Below are 20463 nucleotides of genomic sequence, written 5' to 3'. Positions count from 1 at the left end.
TGATATCAGGGTAATAGTGGCCTCATAGAATGAATTTGTAAGTGTTCCTTTCTCTTCAGTTTTTTGGAATAGTTTTAGATGACAGGTATTAACTCTTTTTTGTATGTTTGGTTCAACTTCATTATGAAGCCATCCAGTTATGGACTTTTGTTTACTGGAAGTTTTTTTTAATTACAAAATCGAATTTTTGTAATCAGAAGTGATTAGTCTGTTCAGAATGTCTATTTCTTCCTGATTCAGTCTTGGAAGATTGTATATTTCTAGAAATTTGTCCATTTCTTCTAGGTTGTCCAGTTTGTTGACATATAACTATTCATAGTATTCACTTACTATTTTTTTTAATCTCTGCGGTTGTGTTTGTTACATTTCCCCTTTCATTTCTTATTTTGTTTACTTAGGTCCTCTCTCTCCTCCTCTTAGTGAGCCTCACTAAAGCCTTTATCAATGTTATCCTTTTAAAGAACCAGCTTTTGGCTTTGTTGATCTTTTCTATTGTTTTTGGACTCTATTTTATTTATTTCCTCTCTGATCCTTGTTATTTCTTTTCTTCCACTGACATTGGAGGCTTTGTTCTTTTACTGATTCTTTTAGGTGGTAGGATAAGTTGTTTATCTGAGATTTTTCTTGTTTCTTGAGGTAGGCCTCTATCACTGTAAAAGTCCCACTTAGAAGTGCTTTTGCTGTATTTCACAGATTTTGGAAAGTTTTGACTCCATTTTCATTTGTATTTTTGGATTTCCTCTTTGATTTCATTATTGTCCCATTGTTTTTTGTTTTGTTTTGTTTTTTAGTATCATGTTGTTTAGTCTCCACATGTTTGTGTTTTTTCACTTTTCTTCCTGTAATTGATTTCTAGTTTCATATTGTTGTGGTCAGAAAAAAATGCTTGATATAATTTCTAGCCTCTTAAATTTGCTGAGGTTTGTTTTGTGGCTTAGCATGTGATCTCTCCTGGAGAAAGTTCCATGTGCACTTGAAAAGAATTTGTATTCTGTTGTTTTTGGATGGAATGTCCTGTAGATAGCTATTAAGTCTAACTGGTATAACGTGTCATTTAAGGCACCATTTCCTTATTGATTTTCTCTCTGGATGATTTATTGATGTAAGTAGGGTGTCAAAGCCCCCTACTATTTTTGTATTCTTGTCAATTGCTCCCTTCATGTTTGTTAATATTTGCTTTATATATTCAGATGTTCCTGTATTAGGTGGTTATATGTTAAGGAGTATTATAACTTCTCATTGTATTGATCACTTTATCATTATACAATGACCTTCTTTATCTTTTCTTTTAGACTTTGTTTTAAAGACTATTTTGTCTAATATGATTGTTTCTATCCCCATTTTCTTGTCATTTCTATTTGCACGAAATACCTTTTTCCATCTTCTTACTTTCAGTCTGAGTGTTTCTTTAGCTCTTACGTGAGTCTCTTTTAAGCAGCATATAGATGGGTCTTGTTTTTTGATCCAATCAGCCACCCTATATCTTTTGATTGGAGGATTTAGTCCATTGACTTTTAAAGTGATTATGGATATTTTGTTACTTCTATTATGGTTATTTTTGTAGTTTTCTGTTCTTTTCTTCTCCTTTTAGTTTCTTCTCTTTGAAGAAACTGTGATGATTTTCTTTAGTGGTGTGCTTGTGCTCCTTTTTCTCCAGTTTTATAAATCTATTGTAGATTTTTAATTTGTGGTTACTAAGGGGATCATATATCTTAACCTAGAACTATATCTACTTTTTTTAAAACTGGTAGTCATTTAAGTTCAAACACATTATAAAATATTTACATTTTTATTCCCCTTCCCCACATTTTATATTTTTGATGTCATATATTACTTTGGCATGTTTATCCCTTCACAGTTTACCATCTTTATAGTTAATTTTACATTTTTTCTTTAAATCTTCTTATTAGCTTACTTAAGTGGTGATCCTCAGCCTTTACCATATATTTGCCTTTACTAGTGGAATTTTTTCCTTTCCTATAGAAATTTACTTCTGGTTATAGCCTTTTCTTTTCAATTAGAGAAGCCCCTTTAAAGTTTCTTTTAGAGTAAGTGTTGTATTGCTCAATTCTTTTAGTTTTTGCTTATCTGAGAAGTTCTTTATTTTCCCTTCAATTCTAAATGATAATCTTGCTGGGTAGAGTATCCTAGGTTGCAGGTTTTCCTTTTTAGTTTATATATATATTTTAGTTTAATATATATATACACGTATCTCCCAATTTACTGGAGCAGAGCCCTGAGGGTCAAGTACAAGATGGCTCTATTCCCTAGAAGTGTGTGCTCTCCCCACTCCCAGCACTGGAACACTTGGCCCAGAGGGGAATAGTGCTGGAGCAAGAGGGGTTGGAGTAGGCACTTGGCATACATCTGGGCACAGAGTGTGATGTTCCCTGTTTTAGTCAGAATCATGGAACACTTCTGATGTGGTGGCTTCACAAAATCCTATTTTGCAGCCCCCACCCCATTCAGATGCCATTTGGGGTCTGTGCTTGCACAGTCAGTCCCTCACATCTGAGCACTCCCCTCAGTCACATCAACCTTTATCTTAGTGTAGAGCTGCTGTCGTGAAGCAAATGGAGTAGAATGGGCACTTGGCTCAGGCTGGGCATGTGCCAGAGTGGTTGTGGAAAACCAGCCAGAGTCCCATTCAGTTTCAATCTGTTTTGTCTACCCTGTTTCAGGAGTAAGCAAGTGTGTGTGTGCTCTACACTAGCAGAGTCTATGTTTCTTTTTTTTTCCTGTACAATATATCCAAGTTGCTTATTTTATACATAGTACTTTGTATCTCTTAATCCAATACCCCTATTTCATCCCTCTCCCTTCCCTCCATACTGGTAACCATTAGTTTGTTTGCCACATCTTTGAGTCTGTTTCTGTTTTTAAGTATACATTTATTTATTTGTCACATTCCACACATAAGTGATAAAATAGAGTATTTGTCTTTCTCTGTTTGGCTTATTTCACTAAGCACAATACCCTCAATGTCCATCCATGTTGTTGCAAATGGCATAATTTCAATTATTTATGGCTGAGTAATATTCCAGTGTGTGTATGTATGTGTATATACCACATCTTTATCCATTTATCTGTTGATGGACACTTATGTTGCTTCCATATCTTGGCTATTGTAAATAACTGTAGATAGTGCTGCTATGAACATTGGAATGCATGTATCTTTTCAAATAAGTATTTTCATTTTCTTCAAATAATACCCAGCAGTGATATTGCCGGATCATATCGTAGTTCTATTTTTAGTTTTTAGAAATTTCATTCTGTTTTCATAGTGGCTACACCTATTTAGAAACCCATCAACTATAGTTCCTATTGCTCCTCATCCTCTCCAGTATTTATTATTTGTAGATGTTTTGATGATAGCCATTTTGACAGGTGTGAGGTGCTATCTCATTGTGGCTTTTGATTTGCATTTCTCTGATGATTAGCAATGTGGAGCATCTTTCCATGCACCTGTCAGCCATCTGTATATCTTCTTGGGAACATTCTCTGTTCAGGTCTTCTGCCAATTTTTAAATTAGGTTCTTTGTTTTTTGATATTGAGTTCTATTAGCCATTTATATATTTTGGATATTAACCCCTTATTGTTCATAGCATTTGCAAAGTTCTTTTCCCATTCAGTAGGTTGTCTTATTGTTTTGTTGATGGTTTCTTTTGCTGTGCATAAGCTTTTAAGTTTAATTAAGTCCCATCTATTTATTTTGGCTTTTATTTTTTGTCTTAGACAGATCCAAAGAATATTGCTACAATTTATATCAAAGACTGTTCTGCCTATGTTCTCTCCTAGGAGTTTTATGGTTTCAGGCCTTACGTTTTGGTCTTTAACCATTTTGACTTTATGTTTGTATATGGTTTGAGGAAATGTTCTAATCTCATTGTTTTACATGTCGCTGTCCAATTTTCCCAGAACCACTTGTTGAAGAGACTGTCTCTCACTTTCAGTGTATGTCTGTCTTTAGATCTGAATTGAATCTCTTGTAGGCATTTTGTGCATATATATATATATGTATTTTTGATATATATGTTTTGTATTTGTATCCATTAAGCCATTCTGTCTTTTCATTGGATAGTTTAGTCCATTTACATTTAAAGTAATTATTGATAATTATATACTTATTGCCATTTTGGTAGTTGTTTGGGAGTTTTGTCATTCTTTTTTATCCCTTATTTTTTGTGCTCTTCCCTTGAGATTTGATGATTGTAGTGTTGTTTTTGGTATCCTTTCTCTTTTTTGTGTGTAAATCTATTATAGATTTTTTAAATTTTGGTTACCATAGGGTTCATATATGTTCATCTATATCTATTTGTTTTAAACAGGTAGTCCTTTGAGTTCAAACACATTCTTAAAGATCTACATTTTTACTCCTTCCCCACAACACTTTGTAATTTGATGTCATATTTTAAACTTCATGTTTACCCCTTTACTGATTATTGTATTTATAATTTATTTTACAATTTTTCTTCTTTTACTCATTGTACTAGTTTATATAAGTAGTTGCTCTTCAGCCTTTACCATGTATTTGCCTTTACTAGTGGGATTTTTCCTTTCCTATACTTACTTCTTTAAAAAAATTGTTTTTATTGAAGTATAGTTGGTTTACAATATTATATTAATTTCAAGCGTATAGGATAGTGATTCAATACTTTTGCAATTATACTCCATTGTAGGTTATTACAAGATAATGGCTATAATTGCCTTACTATACAGTATATCCTTGTTGCTTATCTATTTTATTCATAGTACTTTCTATTTGTTTATTCCATACCCTAATTTGCCCTTCTTTCCTTCTTTCCCTTCAGTAAACACAATGTCTGTAAGTCTATTTTTGTGTTGCATACATATGTCCATTTGTATTTTTTAGATTCCACATATAAGTGACATCATACAGTATTTGTCTATCTCTGACTTATTTCACTAAGCATAATATTCTCTAAGTCCATCCGCATTGCTGCAAATGGCAAGATTCCATTCTTTTTTATGGCTAATGTTCCATTTTGTGTGTGTATGTATTAAGATATGATATGTATAAGGATGTGGTATATATAGATATACTTTTTTTTGAGGAACTTCCATACTGTTTTCCATAGTGGCCGCACCAATTTACATTCCCACCAACAGTGTACAAGGGTTCCCTTTTCTCGACATCCTTGCTGCAATTTATTATTTGTAGACTTTTGATGATAGCCAATCTAACAGGTCTGAGTTGATCTCATTGTTATTTTGATTTGCATTTCTCTAATAATTAGTGATGTTGAGCATCTTTACATGTGCCTATTAGCCATCTGTATGTCTTTTTTGGAAAAATGTCTATTCAGATCTTCTGCCCATTTTTTGATTGGATTGTTTCTTTTTTTGATATTGAGTTATCTGAGTTGTCTGTATATTTTGGATATTAACTCCTGTTGGCAACGTCATTTCCAAATATTTTCTCCCCTTTCATAGGTTGTATTTTTGTTTTAACGAATGTTTTATGCTGTGCAAAAGTTTCAAGTTTAATTAGGTCCTATTTCTTTATTTTTGCTTTTATTTCTTTTGCCTTGGGAGACTGATCCAAAAATAAATAATGTTACAATTTTTGTCAACAAGTGTTCTATGTTCTCTTCTAGGGGTTTTTTGGTGGCATGGCTTACATTTAGGTCTTTGAATCACTTTGAGTTTATTTTTTTATATGTTCTGATGGAATATTCTAATCTCATTGTTTTACATGTGGCTGTCCAGTTTTCTCAGTACCACTTGCTGAAGAGATTGTCTTTTCTCCATTGTATATTCTTGCCTCCTTTGTCATGAATTAATTGACCATAGCTGCATGGGTTTATTTCTGGGTTCCTTGTTCTGCTCCATTTATCTGGGTGTCTGTTTTTGTACCAATGCCATGCTGTTTTGATTACTGTATCTTTGTAGTATATTCTAAAGTCTGAGAGAGTTATACCTCTAGCTTTGTTCTTTTTTCTCAAGATGGCTTTGGCAATTTGGGGTCTTTTGTGGTTCCATATGGATTCTTATTTGTTCTAGTTCTGTGAAAAAAGTCATTGGTATTTTGATAGGGATTGCATTAAATCTGTAGATTGCTTTGGGTTCTATGGCCATTTTAACAATATTAATTCTTCCCATCCAAGAGCATGGGATATCTTTCTGTTTCTCTGAATAATCTTCAATTTCCTTCATCAGTCTTTCACAGTTTTCAGAGTATAGGTCTTTCACTTCCTTGCTTAAGTATATTCCTAGGTATTTTATTCTTTTTGGTATGATTTTAAACAGGGTTTTTTGTTTTTTTTTTTTTTTACTTTTGCTTTCTGGTATTTCATTATTGGTATATAGAAATGCAATAGATTTCTGTATAGTAAAACTGAATTCATTTATTAGTCCTAATATTTGGGGGCAGAGACTTTAGAGTTCTCTATATAAAGTATGTCATCTGCAAATAGTGACAGTTTTACCTTTTCCCTTCTAATTTGGATGATTTTATTTCTTTTACTTCTTTGACTGCTGTGGCTAGAACTTACAGTACTTGTTAAACAGAAGTGGTGAAAGTGGGCATCCTTGTCTTGTTCCTGAATTTAGTGGGAAGACTTTCAGCTTTTCACCATTGTGTATGATGTTGGCTGTGGGTTAATTGTAATGGCCTTAATTATGTTGAGATATGTTCCTTCTTTATTCACTTTGATGAGACTCTTTACCATGAATGGATGTTATGCACAGGATTTTCACAGCTCAGCCCTCCTATTAGTCCCACCATTCCTCCAACCAGCCAAGGGGGCTTGTCTTCCCTTTGTTGGACTGGGGTGCCCAATATGTGGCTTGAACTGCTCATTCCTCAGGGAGGGTGTCTGTCCATGTAATCTCCCCTTTCCTCTGAGTCCCCTCCTGGGGCACAGGTCCCAACCTGATCATTTCTCTTCCCTTTCTATCTGATACTGTATGTATCTATCTTATAGCCTTGGTTGTACAGGAGTCTTTCTGACAGTCTCCTGTTAGTTTTCAGTGAAGATTGTTCCACATGTAGATGTATTTTGATGTGTTCATCAGGGGAGGTGAGTTCCATGTCCTCCTACTCTACCATCTTGATTTGAGTCCCTTGGTGTCTAGGTTTCTTACAGCCCTCATGTTAGTCACACAGGTTTTCTAACCAGCTAAAGGGGACTTGTTTTCCCGGTATTGGACCCCAGGAATGTGGTGCCTAGCATGTGGCTTGAATTGCTCGCTCACCAGGGAGGCTCTCTGCCTTTGTAATCCCGTCCCTCTACTGTGTCCCCTCTGGGGCACAGGTCTCAACCTCATCGCTTCTTTTCCCTTCTTACCTGACTCCATGTGGATCTTGCTTACAGCCTTGGTTGTACAAAAGTCTTTCTACCAGTCTCCAGTTAGTGTTTGGTGATAATTTCTCCACATTTAGATGTACTTTTTATGTGTTCATGACAGGGCAGTGAGTTCCATGTCTCCTTAATGTGCCATTTTGATCTCTTCTTCCAGGAAGTTTGAACTTTTATCCTAACAGCAATGAGAATTATAGAAGGATTTTTCTTATCTTATTTTGAAAATTTCAAACATATAAGAAATTTTAAATGGTAGATTCTACCATTAGTATTTCACTACACTTTATCTATCTGCTAGATATTATATATTTATCAGAATATTTCCATGATATGTGGAGAAACAATTGAAGGAATAAAGATTAGAGGCAAGGAAAAAAGATAGTTGGTGCTGTAACTGCCCAAGCAAAAGACGACGGTAATTTGGACTGATGAAGTGGTAACAAGGATAAGGAGACGTGGACATATTTAAAACATATTGAAGGGATGGAATCATCAGGACTTGGTAGATGTTTGAATGTAGTGGGTGATGGAGAGGGATGAGTAAAAGTTATAGTTAGGACTGCAGACTCAAGAGCCAGACTACCTGGAATTAAATCCTGGTTCTGCCAATTATCAGCTCTCCCTTTCCTGTGCTTCAGTTTTCTGTTCTGTGAAATGGGGATAATAATTCTATTTCATAGGGTTGTTATAAAGATTAGCTGAAAAATATGCATATCTTAGAACAGAGCCTGGCCCATAGAACAGAGCCTAGCCCATAGTAAATACTATGTAAGTGGATGCTATTATTATTTTTAATATTATATATAAGAGGGGATACTCTGGCTGGAAAGATGTGGGTTCAAATCACAGATGTATTATTTACTAGTTATGTAATATGAGATTGTTTGTTCATTTGAAACATTGGAATAATACCTCCTTCATATAAGTTTTTGAGTATTAATTTAAATGAGAGGAAACAATATATATGTCTCTTATTTTTAAAATGACCACAGGTCTAAGATTAGCTGTGGAGATCTTCAACAAGAATTCTTTAATTGTGATTATTTTCAGAGAGGCAGTTGAGTTGCTGGTAAGACATCAGTAAGAAATATTGAGAGGGCTGTGATGGGTAGCACACTATGTCACAGTGCTAAGACTTCAGGGATGAACACTCCCTTTCCCCCTAGGCTGCTGCTATCCAACACTTAGAATCTGCAACCACTGAGTTGAACAAAATCCTGAAGGCCAAGTACCCAACAGAGATGATCATCGCAACCAGGTCAGTCTTCCTTTGGCTCTCAAGCTTTGGGGTGTTTTTGCCCCTCAGGGGCTGTTCCTCAGTCACAGATGGGGCTCATTTTAATAGCTTAGGGTTTTGAGGCCAAGGAAAGCATATGTTTACATTCCCCAATCAAATTTCTCCCAACTCAAACCTCCCAAATGGAAAGTTTAGGGGAAAAAAAGATGAGATTAGAGTGAGGGCTCCTCCTACTCCAAAAAGACAAAATTTGCAAGCCATAGATTTGGAAGAAGGGTTACAAGAAGGGAAACACAATGTTCAGTACTATTCAAGAGCACAGCATTGCTCCCTACAGTAGGAACCTTGCTTTCCATCTAATACCTGGAAAGGTCTCTGTAGTACCTAATATAGCTGCTGTCTCATAACCTGAGCAACATATTCTCCCTTTCTAAATATGTAGGTCATTCATTCCTCCTGGGACTCTGGAGGGTTCCTGATAAGTCTACCATATTCTCCTTTGAGAAACACTCCCTTACAGGGACAGTCATACAAATGTCATTATGTTTGTACTAAATTAGCTGGGCCCTTGAACCATAGCTGATTTGACCCAGGATGAAATCCTGACCAAAGTTGGACCAATTGAATTCTGCTTTCTGGAAATTAAGAATTTGGGTTAAGAAATGTTAAACTCTCTCAGGTACTGGCATATTTCACCATATGCACAGGAAGAAGCAGAGTAAGCAAAGAGTGGAGAGGGAGTAGGGGCAGAAGGAGAGGGAGGAAGGAGAGATCAGGAAAGAGAGATGGAGAAGGAGGAAGATGGAAACTAATGACATTATAAGAGAGAAAGGCTCTGGACTTCATGGTCCATGTCACATTGTGCCATCTATCTTATCTTTCCAGATTCCTGTGCTCAGCAGTGGAAGATTTTGTGGTTGATATTGTAAAGGCCTGGAGCCGGATAAAACAGAACAATACAGCAATAGAGTCTGTGATTTTGAAAGTAAGTTTCCATCTTTTTGTCTTGTACTCTTTGTGGCACAAGAGCTCCATTTTTAATAAAAGCAAATGTGCCTGTCACTGGGAATTGTAAAAGGGCAAGGAGGAGCAGCTAGTAAGCCTCCCTGACAGAGAAAATCCACATCAAACTTCTATCTTTCACCAAATAAAGAGTGGCACTTTGCATGCCATGTACCTAAGCAGATGTCAAACATCTGTCCACACCTAGACACAAGCATACATCAAGCAGGTATGCACGTGGTTGTATAGCAGAACATGCTTGAAAATATAAACAAGTATATACTAACAATACACCCACATGCTCTTCTATAACAACAACAGTAACAATAATTGCCAACACTTATATAGCACTTACTCTGTGCCAGGAACTATTCTAAGCACTTATAATGTATTAATTTATTTAATCTTCACAACTGCCCTAGAATATAAAAGCACAAAGAGAGTAAGCAGTTTGCCTCAGTTCACAAACTATTAAGTGATGGAGCTGGGAATCAAGCCATAATCCCACAGTACACCCTCAAACATACACACAGACAAAGGCAGACACCAGGCACCCATGCAGAGCCACATCCACATCCACAGGAGCATGCTCATGAAAATGTCAATCCAGACATGTTTCTCTTTCCTCAAGTTTGTCATGTTGCATATAATTTTACAGGCCATTCTGACATAAGATTAGCCAACACACATTTATGCCTGCAGCTGCTCAGAAACAAATAATGTTTCTTTGACCCCCCACCAATATCCTTGGGTTATCTTATCACATCTACCCAAGTAGTTCTTTCCCCAAACTTTCTCCATCCCACTTGTAGCTTTCTATGCTCAATGTTCCTGGCCAACTATTAAGCCTCCCCTCCTCTCCGCATACCATCTGACTCCTCATTCTGTCCTTTCAAGCACTAATCCCTCATAACAATGCCCTGTCTCCCTCCCCATACAGAGTGACTTGATGTATGACAAGCTTAGTGTCCTGATTGATATCCTGGCTGAGGATGCAGCAGTTGAGAAGAGTGCAGCATATGCAGACAGTGCGAAGGCAGATGGAAAGCCCTTTGTCCCCCAGATAGACCACATAGCCAAGTGCAAGTTGGAGCTGGCCACAAAGGCCCAGAATCTCCAGGAGTCCTTGAAACTCATCATATTCCAAGTCGAACAAGGTAAGGGTCCCAGGGTTGTAGTGACTGAGATAGAGGTGAGAGAAGGTTCCTGTGGATAGTTTACTTGTCTCCCTCACTCTGGGTCAGCCATTTGACACCACCATGAAAACCTGACTAGATTCTGCATTCACATAGCATCCAAATTAAGTCCTCAGGCTCTGATGATTTGAAAAGTCTCTCTTGATAAGCTGCCCCTTTGGCTCCTCCTACCTCCCAGGCACTCAACTCTTGCTACTTATTTATTTTTGGAACTAACACTCATCCTAAACAATTACAGCTGCTAAGTGGCTTGGCTCATAGCTCTGTCAGCTTCCACCTCCAGCCATGGAATTTTTTTCCACCTGCTCCTGTTCCCTTCCAACCACTGAGCCTATGACGATTTTAGAAAGAAAATAGTGTTCATCTCTGCATGTATTAACCAGTATTAATCAGGCACAAGGGCCCTGAGAGTTGTCCTGGCAGCTCTGGCATTGATTGAATTTCCCATAACTCATGACAATCTGCAAGCTTCCAACACAGTATGAAAACTCTTTTGACTTCTCCATCTTCTTAATTTAACATTTTGGTTCCCACTTCTTTTCCACAATGCTTCTTTGAAAAACAGAGTAGAAAATGGTATAACACCAAGTGCGTTCTACCTGAGCTATTGGGATTGAGCAGAAGTCCATGTAGCAAGGAAGTCCCTTTGGCTGGCCTTTGACTTTTAGCTATGGTACCTTCTCCTGCCTTGGTACCTTTCAGTACAACCTCAGCCAAGTTTCCAGGGAAAAAAGGAAATCTCCCTTCTCCACTGTGAAAGAATTAAACAGCCAGTTTGCCTCTATTTCTTTAGGTAGTTTCTAAGTAGCGGGGATCAGATTAATCTGATGTAGCCATGACCCTTTCACAGCTAACCCTCAGTCTGCTCCATCAATACATAAATCAGATTTAGAAGTGCAGTTTATGGCCATGGAACAGAGAAAGGTAGGAAAAGGATTGAACCTATCAGCTTTGGCATAGAACGAGCCCCTGAGCTATACAATATATAGGCTGGTGAAAGGAAGAATTCTCAGATATTCTGGGTATTGGTGAGACACCTGAGTGAAAGAATGTCATGGTCCTAGAAGGTTACATTTAGAACAAAAGTCATGTGTGTGGGGAGGGTATAGCTCAGTGGTAGAGTGCATGCCTAGCATGCACAAGGCCCTGGGTTCGATCCCCAGTACCTCAAATAAAAACAAAATTTTTAAAAACCTAATTACCTCCCCAAAAAAGAAGAAAAGTCACATGAGTAAATAAATTAACAAAAGAGGTGAGAATGGAGGTAGAGGAGCAGAGGGTTTCCCACCCTGTTCCCCCTTCCCCTGGCCCCGAGCTTCTACTCATAACCACATTTACTGGGTGATAGAAAAAGAGCAACAAGCAAAACAGAGAAAGCTCAGGCATGGATATAAAGAGACATGGGGCTAATACTGTGAGAAAGGTGAAACCACAAACAGCATCATGGAGGAGAGGTGATGATCAAATGGGAGTCTCTGTTGTCTCCCCACACACTGACTGGTATAAACTAAACAAAAGAGATGCTCAAGAAATGTGACCAATCCTCCCTCCCTCCTTTCCTTCCCTTTCTTCCTTCTTTCCTCCCTCCCTTCCTCCTTCCTTCCTTCTGTCCTTCCTTTCTCCCTTCCCTCCTTCCTTCCTTCCACTTTTTCTTTATAGTTCTTGATGAGCAAAGCCGACAGACAATATCAGTCAAGAACTTTAGTTCAACTTTCTTCCTGGAAGATGACTCAGAAGATGTTACCCAGATGAGCCCAAGACACCGTAAGGATCTTTCTCTTCTTTTATTCTAAGCTTCATCTCTGTCTTCCAGTTCCCAGAGAATAAAGCTGTGTTTTCATGCGTCTCCCTTTAGCCATAATCCTACTCTGCAGTAGATATCCATCCATCTTCTCCAGAAACCTCACACTATAAGATCCCATGCCTATGTCCAGAAGTAATGACCCCGTTAGATACTTTGAAAAGGCTGGCCTGTTGAAACCCCAAATTTAAAGCTGTTCCACTGCCAGCAAGCAAGCATCCTAGTCTTACTATTCTCTCAGTGGAAGTCCCTGTCCATCCAAGATGATCCCTCTTTGGAATGAAAACCCTGAATATTATTTAGGAGAAAGTCATTGAGCTTGTTGAGTCTGCTCCAACAGAGAAAGTAGGGTATAATACAAGTCAGGGGAAGGGCTTTCTTGTTTATATCTCATACCAAGATGATGTCTTTTGTGTCCAGGTTCTCGTCTTGGTACTTTGTCTTCTATATCTTCTCTCAAAAGTGAAGATCTAGATAACCTCAATTTGGAGCACTTATATTTTACACCTGAAACTATGTAAGTATCTAGGCCTATCACCTTGTTGTGGCTTTGTCCTTTCTCTGGTTAAGAGAATAATCTAAGGATACACAGAGTCAAATGCTGACTCTACTTTCTAGTTGCATGACTCTGCAAATAATTGAACCAAGCTTCCGTTTCCTCACGTATAAAATAGAGATAATTGTAGAACTTGCCACATAGGTTTCCTGTATTTTTTGAGTTTATATACTCAAAGTACTTGCATTGGGCAGTGTTTGGCACTCAAAGTTAGGTTGTTGCTTATTATTGTTATTATTATTATAAACATAATTTCATTTCATCTCTAAGGACCTGTTTTTCACTGTTGTCTTTAACAGTAAATGATTGGAGTTGCTAAGAAAAAAGTAGGCATTTAGGGGACTAGGTAGCAAATCTAAAGACATCCGTCTCAGTAGCCCTGTCTCTTTAGAATTTTCCCAGTAGCCACGGTTCATCACATCCACTCATTTTGAGTTCTATTAAGAAGATCAGTTATATCAGTTATAGGAACCTCAATTTCTGGTCTGTGGTCAAGGGAGGCAAATCTCACGTAAGAGATGTAAGGTCAGTTTAGTCATGAATGAAAAACCCTATGATTAAGTAGTTAAAGTGTACCTATTTTCAGTTTCTCAAAGGAAAGGCACAGCTAACAATTATTTAAGTTTCTGAAGCTCCTATATCCAATTCCCATTTCCCTCTACCTTACCATTGGCTTAAGCTCATGTCTGAGGCCTCAATGGACCTACCTAATGAGTTTTGATCAATGGTGTGCTGGAAAATGTTAAACAACCAGCTCTCAGGGCAGTCAGGCGGGGCCTGATTTATTCCTGGTGTAAACCCTCACATCATGGCCTATTTCAAGCTACTGATATACTGTGATCGAATGCAAAGTTGGAAAGTAATAGGCATATCAGTTTATAAGATGGCCTGAAGTAGCTCCAGTACACCACTGATTTTAGTGGATGGATGCGGAAGAATCAAAAAACTGCTTGGATATTTTTTGTTGTTGTGTATGTATGTATGTATGTATGTATGTATGTATGTATGTATATATGTATGTGTGTATATGTATATATATACCCTCTTTTATCAGTTTTCTTTCCCTCAAATGTGTAGTCACTTTGCCCTTTGATGTGAAAGTGCTACAAAGGAGTTCAGACACCTCTGAGAACAGTACTGCAGACTTTAATCTCATCATATATTTTTTAGCCGAGATTTTAAAAGTATTTTATGGGAATAAGTTCATGACTCTTACTTCCCTTTACTATGTGTAGGGAAAATATTGGCCATTCATACAGGACAGCCTACAAAGATGACTTCTTTATTATGAGTCCCAATCCCATTGAATCCTCCCAACTGGCTGGGTGTCCTCTCTTACAGCTAACAAGCTAGTTGTTAACACAATCAGACATCTACATGTGCCTCTCAAGAACATTAAGCCTTGTTCCCAATGTACAGGAGGCCTCCCCTCAGTGGTTTTCCATCATGCAGATAAAGTCTGCCGCTCAATGATAAAAGCACTTATTTCCTGCACCAATGTCTATTCCCTTCTTCCCTTTGGTTAATTTCAGACGCTTCAAAGAAAAGTGTGTCATGAACAACTATTTTGGAATTGGACTAGATGCTAAAATTTCTCTGGAATTCAACACCAGAAGAGATGAGCACCCAGGACAATACAAGTAAGGAAAAGAAACTCCCCTCCCTACATGCCAACCCCAAATCACATACACACATGTATTCCTACATCCCCTACCTCGCAGACCAGCATCAGAAAGAGGTTTGTCCTTTGGAAGTAAAAACTCATGGATTACAAGGTTAGCCTAGTGGGATAACTTGCCCCAAATGTTGGCCGGATATGTGAGGACTCAGCATTGGCATCTTGAACTTGGAGCTGCCTTCATACATAGTCTTGACCTGTGGACTGCTGTGTAAACCCAGCTATGTTACTGTTACTGAAAACAGATTGCACTGACTCGATTCAGCAAATGGGCTATCTTTGTTCTGTTGCTGACAACTTGATGGGGTCCTAATAGTGGTTTCAGGTCTGTTTTTGCTAGGCAAGACTGCAAACTATCAAAGATCACCCTATTGGTTCTTAGTGTTCCTAACCTGGTTCCCCTGGACCTACTGATTTTACCCCATCCAGTGTTGGCCTACTTGGCACCTTCCGATATTTTTGCATTAGAGACATACGCTAAGGCAGCCTCAGAGTTCTTGTCGGAAATTGAGACTACAAGTAAAAAGGAGCACGCCCTTTACCCAACACCACCACCCCTACCACCTGTCACTAGAACTTCTTTCTCAGAGCAGGCCTGGGTTGAGGAAGCAGTACTTTATCAGATATGTTTTTTTTTACAAACATTGTTTCCCAGTTGCTTATCATTTTTTGTTGTTGTCACTTGTCTTCTCATTTTTTTAAAATAGTATCTTTTGAAATACAAAAGTTTTGAATTTTGATGAGTTCCAATTGATCATTTCTTTTTACAGACCAGGCTTTTGATGCCATATCTAAGAAATCTTTGCCTAACCCAAGATCTTAAAAATTTGCTCCTATGCTTTCTTCCAAAATTTTTGTTTTTGTTTTTGCTCTTACATTTAAGTCTGTGGTCTGCTTTGACTTAATCTTTGTGTATAGTCTGAGGTAAGAGTCTAAGTTCATCTTTTTGCACATGGACATCCAATTACCACAGCACCATTTTTAAAAAAACTATCCCTTCCCACAATGAATTGTGTTGGCACCTTTGTTGAAAACCAGTTGGCCATAAATATAAGGGTTTTTCTACACTCTCACTTCTGTTCCATTGGTCTACTATGCAAGTACCTCACTGTCTTGATAACTGTAGCTTTATAGTAAGTTTTTTTTTAATTGAGGTACTGGGGATTGAACCCAGGACCTTGTGCATGCTAACCATGCACTCTACCACTGAGCTATACCCAGCCTCCAACTCAAGAGCTAGACTACCTGGAATCGAATGCTGGCTTTGTCAACTCTGTTCTTTTTTCAAAATTGTCTTGGTTGTTCTAGGTATTTTGCATTTCCATATAACTAAACTCCTATTTTTATAGTTAAGGAAACTAAAATGCCCAAGAACTTATGGTTTAAAGCAGAGTCCAAATAATTTTGTGCTAGCCTTCTTACATTCAAAATTCATGCCCTGTGGTGGCTCATTTCTGTGGCTCTACTTTAAAAGCTCATAGTAAACTCTATCCAGCCTTTCCAGTGATTGTAAGTACCCTGCTTGTTTTCATCAGAGACTCTACAGTCAGCAGGACCCTGGCCTTCCCACCTCCACCATAAGTCTCCTGATATCCTTGTCTGTCCCATATTCTCTCCACTGGCTCCTCCTTTATAGTCTGCCTAGTAAGCTTCACTCTACTCTATATCACTGAATGAAGTGTTTGATCTTGGGAAATCCCTCTATTCTGCCAGAAAAGTTATACTTCAAAGAAATCACTGTCTAAGACTCCCATGTTTCAAATGAAATTGATTCCAAGCCACTGAAGTCTTGAGCTCCCAGAGTGACACTTGCTGGGGTACCTGGTGTGTACCAGCCAGTTATGCTCATAGCTTTTTATGAGCCTTACTTTCTAAATATAGCCTGTGTCTTCCAAGTCGGAACCAATATCAGCAGCAAGTAAAAGTGACAAATCAACAAGATGCTGAGGGCTCAAGGGGACCCAGAAACCCACTGCAGCAGGTGTTTGCATGAGGTTATCAGTTATACTATCCTAGCATTCCCTCTTGTGTTCAGTTACCATTCAACATGACTCCTCTCTATGAGAAGGCACTTAAGAAATAAGATGGTGTCTCCTCTTACTTTTCTTCATCCATTTATCTTTATATTGCTTACCCTCTGACTACCTTTCTCTACCCTTATCTCCCTATAGTAGCCGCCTTAAAAACAAGATGTGGTATGGCCTTCTGGGAAGCAAGGAACTTTTCCAGCGCTCTTACAGGAAACTGGAAGAACGAGTCCACCTGGAGGTTAGTGGAAAAGAGGGTGATCCTTCCTGGGCATGAAAAAAAGGAACTATCATGACCTCGGGAATCAACTTTCCTCTATAGCCTTAGTACTTCCCAAGCTTTAACTCTGATCCTCACGCACAGCTCATGGGAGGAGGGCAGGAAGATAGATTTCTACTTTATGGATAAAAAAATGATAGCAAGAAGAGGAGATAGAGCCCTTCCCCCATCTCTATACATGTTCCTTCCCATTGGTATCTGAAAAGCCAGACAATACGGGCTACTCTTTCCTTTCAGTGTGACGGAGAAGCCATCTCCTTGCCAAACCTGCAAGGCATTGTAGTGCTCAACATTACCAGCTATGCTGGAGGCGTCAACTTTTGGGGAAGCAGCACGGCAACCACAGTGAGTATGGAACTAGAAACAGGGAGGGAGAAAGGCTTGACCCCTCTAAGTCTATCAGAAAGGAGAGCTGAACTGTAGGGGGAAAGAGGAGGTGGGCTGGGCACTGTCATTAGCAGCAGCTGTCTGATCAGTCTTTTCTTTTTTTTAAGGCAGTTACCACCCCAGAGCACAAGAATCAACCAAAAACTCCAGGATCAGGTCAATTCTTAGGTGTTGCCTGGACTTTGAATTTTCTACTCCTCTGTCCTGATAGATCCTTGAAAGGTTACCCAGGCTATGTTCTTTTCTCCAAGGAGGTCTGTCAATAAAGTTTTTTGGGGAATTGGCCATGGCTCCTTTCCTCTGAGCTCACCTAAGAAGGCCATGGGGCCAATGAGACAGACCTTGGGGGATTTATGATGCTATGCTGGACAGCGAGGGAACCAGCTAAGAGCTGTGATCTCAAAAGGAATTGAGTTTTGATCTCAGTGCCCTTATCCAAGATCGGCTTCCTGATCTTCATATAGGATCATATAGTATGATCACATAGTATTATATAGTATATATACTTTATGTAAGAGCTTTTCGGGAAGGCAGACATCTTTCTGATTCCAGTATGTTGTCCCATGACTTAGCATAGTAACAGCAACAATCACAACCAAAACTGAAAGTGCTTAGTATGAAAGAAACGTTGAATAAAATGTTGGCTAGGTGGATAGGTATGGAGATGGGTATATGGACAAATAGATGGGGCCCTCTTTCCTCTTTTAATATGTAGTTTCTCTACTCTCCATGAACTAGAAACATTCTCACCAGGAGCTTTCAAAGCATACCTGCTTGTGATCGACAAGGTGTAGTTTCTCCAGGGTGAGATGTGTGACACAGTTCTTCCTCCTCAGGAATATGAGGCTCCTGCAATGGATGATGGGAAACTGGAGGTAGTGGCAATCTTTGGTTCCGTACAGATGGCAATGTCCCGGATCATCAACCTCCATCATCATCGCATCGCCCAGGTAGGCATAGGGTGGGTGGGCACCAGAAAGGGTTTAACTTATATATAAAACAGAAACAGACTCACAGCCATAGAATACCGACTTGTAGTTGCCGGGGGGAGGGGGTGGAAAGGGATAAACTGGGAGTTTGAGATTTGCAGATACTGACTGGTATATATAAAATAGATAAACAAGTTTATACTGTATAGCACAGGGAAACATATTCAACATCTTGTAGTAGCTCATGGTGAAAAAGAAAATGAAAATGAATATATGTATATTCATGCATGACTGAAGCATTGTGCTATACACCAGAAATTGACACAACATTGTAAACTGACTACCTCAATAAAAATTTTTTAAAAAGAAAGGACAAAAAAAAAAGAATCAGCAGATGAAATAGAAATAAAATATATTCACAAAGGCCAGATATTAGAATTATAAAATGAGAATTCAAATAATTGTTACTTTATGTTCAGGGAGATAAAAAATAGAATATTGAAAATTTGAATATGAATTTTATTATTAAAAATTCAATAGATATATAAAATTTCAATATAAAACTAGATACTAAACTATTTTAAATGAACCAAAAAGAAATTCTAGGACTGAAAAATACAGTAAGTGAAATTAAAAATCCAATAAAATAAAATAAAACAAAATAACAGGGTTTGAGTTCTGTGGCTACAACCATGGGGAAGCAGCAGCTAAGAGTGGCAGGGTGGCAGTAGCAGGTTATCTGGTAGGCAGCCAGGTGCTGGCTGAGATTGGAAACAGGTAGTAGGGGTAGAAGGAGCAAAAAGCCCATAGGAAGCATGTTTCCTCCCTGGGATAATCTGATTCATATTTTCACCAGTCCTGTTCAGATATACATTTAGGCAATGAGTTTATCAGATTGGGCTATAGTGGTTATTTCATTCCCCTCACCACTTCCCCATTCTCCCTTCTCCTCTTCTCTGGCAGTGCCGTGAAGTGATGATAACCATCGATGGTGAAGAAGGTATCCCAGTGCAGGTGGATGGGGAGGCCTGGGTTCAGAGGCCAGGCCTTATCAAGATTAGATACAAGAATGCCGCCCAGATGCTAACAAGAGATCGGGTAAGAAGGGGAAGGCTCCTCTTGGGCTCCTACATTGTCTCATCTACAGCTATCACTGTGGGACTGAATACTTCTAGTCAAGCAGAATTCCTCAAAGAGAGGTCTGCATGACACTTAGAGTCACCTTGGATGCTTGTTAGAATGCACATTCCTAGGCCCCACACAAACCCACTGAATCAGAATGGGGATGGGTAGTTCCTGGGAACTTGCATTTGCAGACACGCTCCCTGAGATGTTCTGATATATATTGATATTTGCAAACCACTGTCTTAGAGCTTGAGACAAGGAACTCCCCTCCTGTGGATTCGGACAGAGTTGTCCTCCTCCCTCCACTGCACAGAGGGCTAAAGGCCTCAGGTGGTTATGGAGTAATCTGCTCCCTCCACAAGAGATTCTTTATTGAATATGACCTTTAGGTTCCTCTAAGACTTCTTAAAATACTGCATTCACAAATGTCACCCACTTCAACTAAACTACCTAAAGCTAAAAAGGAACCATTATTGATCAGATGCTCAATGCTTGGAGACATTCTTCCCCTCTGACCCATGGATGGTTCATAGAAACAGCAATAGAGGAGGGAGGGGATGTCTAGCTTATAAACTGCCTACTTTGCATTGGGCATTTTACATGCCTTCTCTCAAGTAGGTCCTCTTCAATAATCCTATGAGGTAGATATACTTATTCCCATTTTACAGGTGAGGAAAACGAGGACCAGAGAGGTTAAATACCTTGCTAAAGGTCACACAACTAGTAAATCACAGAAGCACAATTCAAAATTAAACTAGATATGTCTGGCTCTAAAATCCATCAGAACATATTGCCTATTGGCAAAGAAGGGACCATGAAAGGCACTCCACTGTCTTACCGATCTTCATATCAGATCATATGATAGGGTCACATAGGATCATACAGTTTTATATACTTCATATAGCAGCTTCTGGAAGGC

At 38.6% G+C, this 20463-nt stretch overlaps 1 protein-coding gene across 1 annotated transcript in view; it reads left to right on the top strand.

Annotated features, from left to right (window-relative positions):
* DGKK (diacylglycerol kinase kappa) overlaps positions 1–20463 on the top strand; it is a 147638-nt gene that overhangs the window by 114197 nt on the left and 12978 nt on the right. Inside the window, exons 13-22 of the mRNA XM_032475258.1 lie at positions 8493–8584; positions 9449–9548; positions 10506–10722; positions 12421–12525; positions 12983–13079; positions 14651–14758; positions 16968–17064; positions 17341–17448; positions 18327–18440; positions 19383–19517. Coding sequence (XP_032331149.1) covers positions 8493–8584; positions 9449–9548; positions 10506–10722; positions 12421–12525; positions 12983–13079; positions 14651–14758; positions 16968–17064; positions 17341–17448; positions 18327–18440; positions 19383–19517 — 1173 coding nt within the window. The remainder of the gene's footprint in view (positions 1–8492; positions 8585–9448; positions 9549–10505; positions 10723–12420; positions 12526–12982; positions 13080–14650; positions 14759–16967; positions 17065–17340; positions 17449–18326; positions 18441–19382; positions 19518–20463) is intronic.

The sequence above is a fragment of the Camelus ferus genome, chromosome X (genome assembly GCF_009834535.1).
Source record: "Camelus ferus isolate YT-003-E chromosome X, BCGSAC_Cfer_1.0, whole genome shotgun sequence".
In the NCBI taxonomy this organism is placed as follows: Eukaryota; Metazoa; Chordata; class Mammalia; order Artiodactyla; family Camelidae; genus Camelus; species Camelus ferus.
This window is presented reverse-complemented; position numbering and strand designations above follow the sequence as displayed.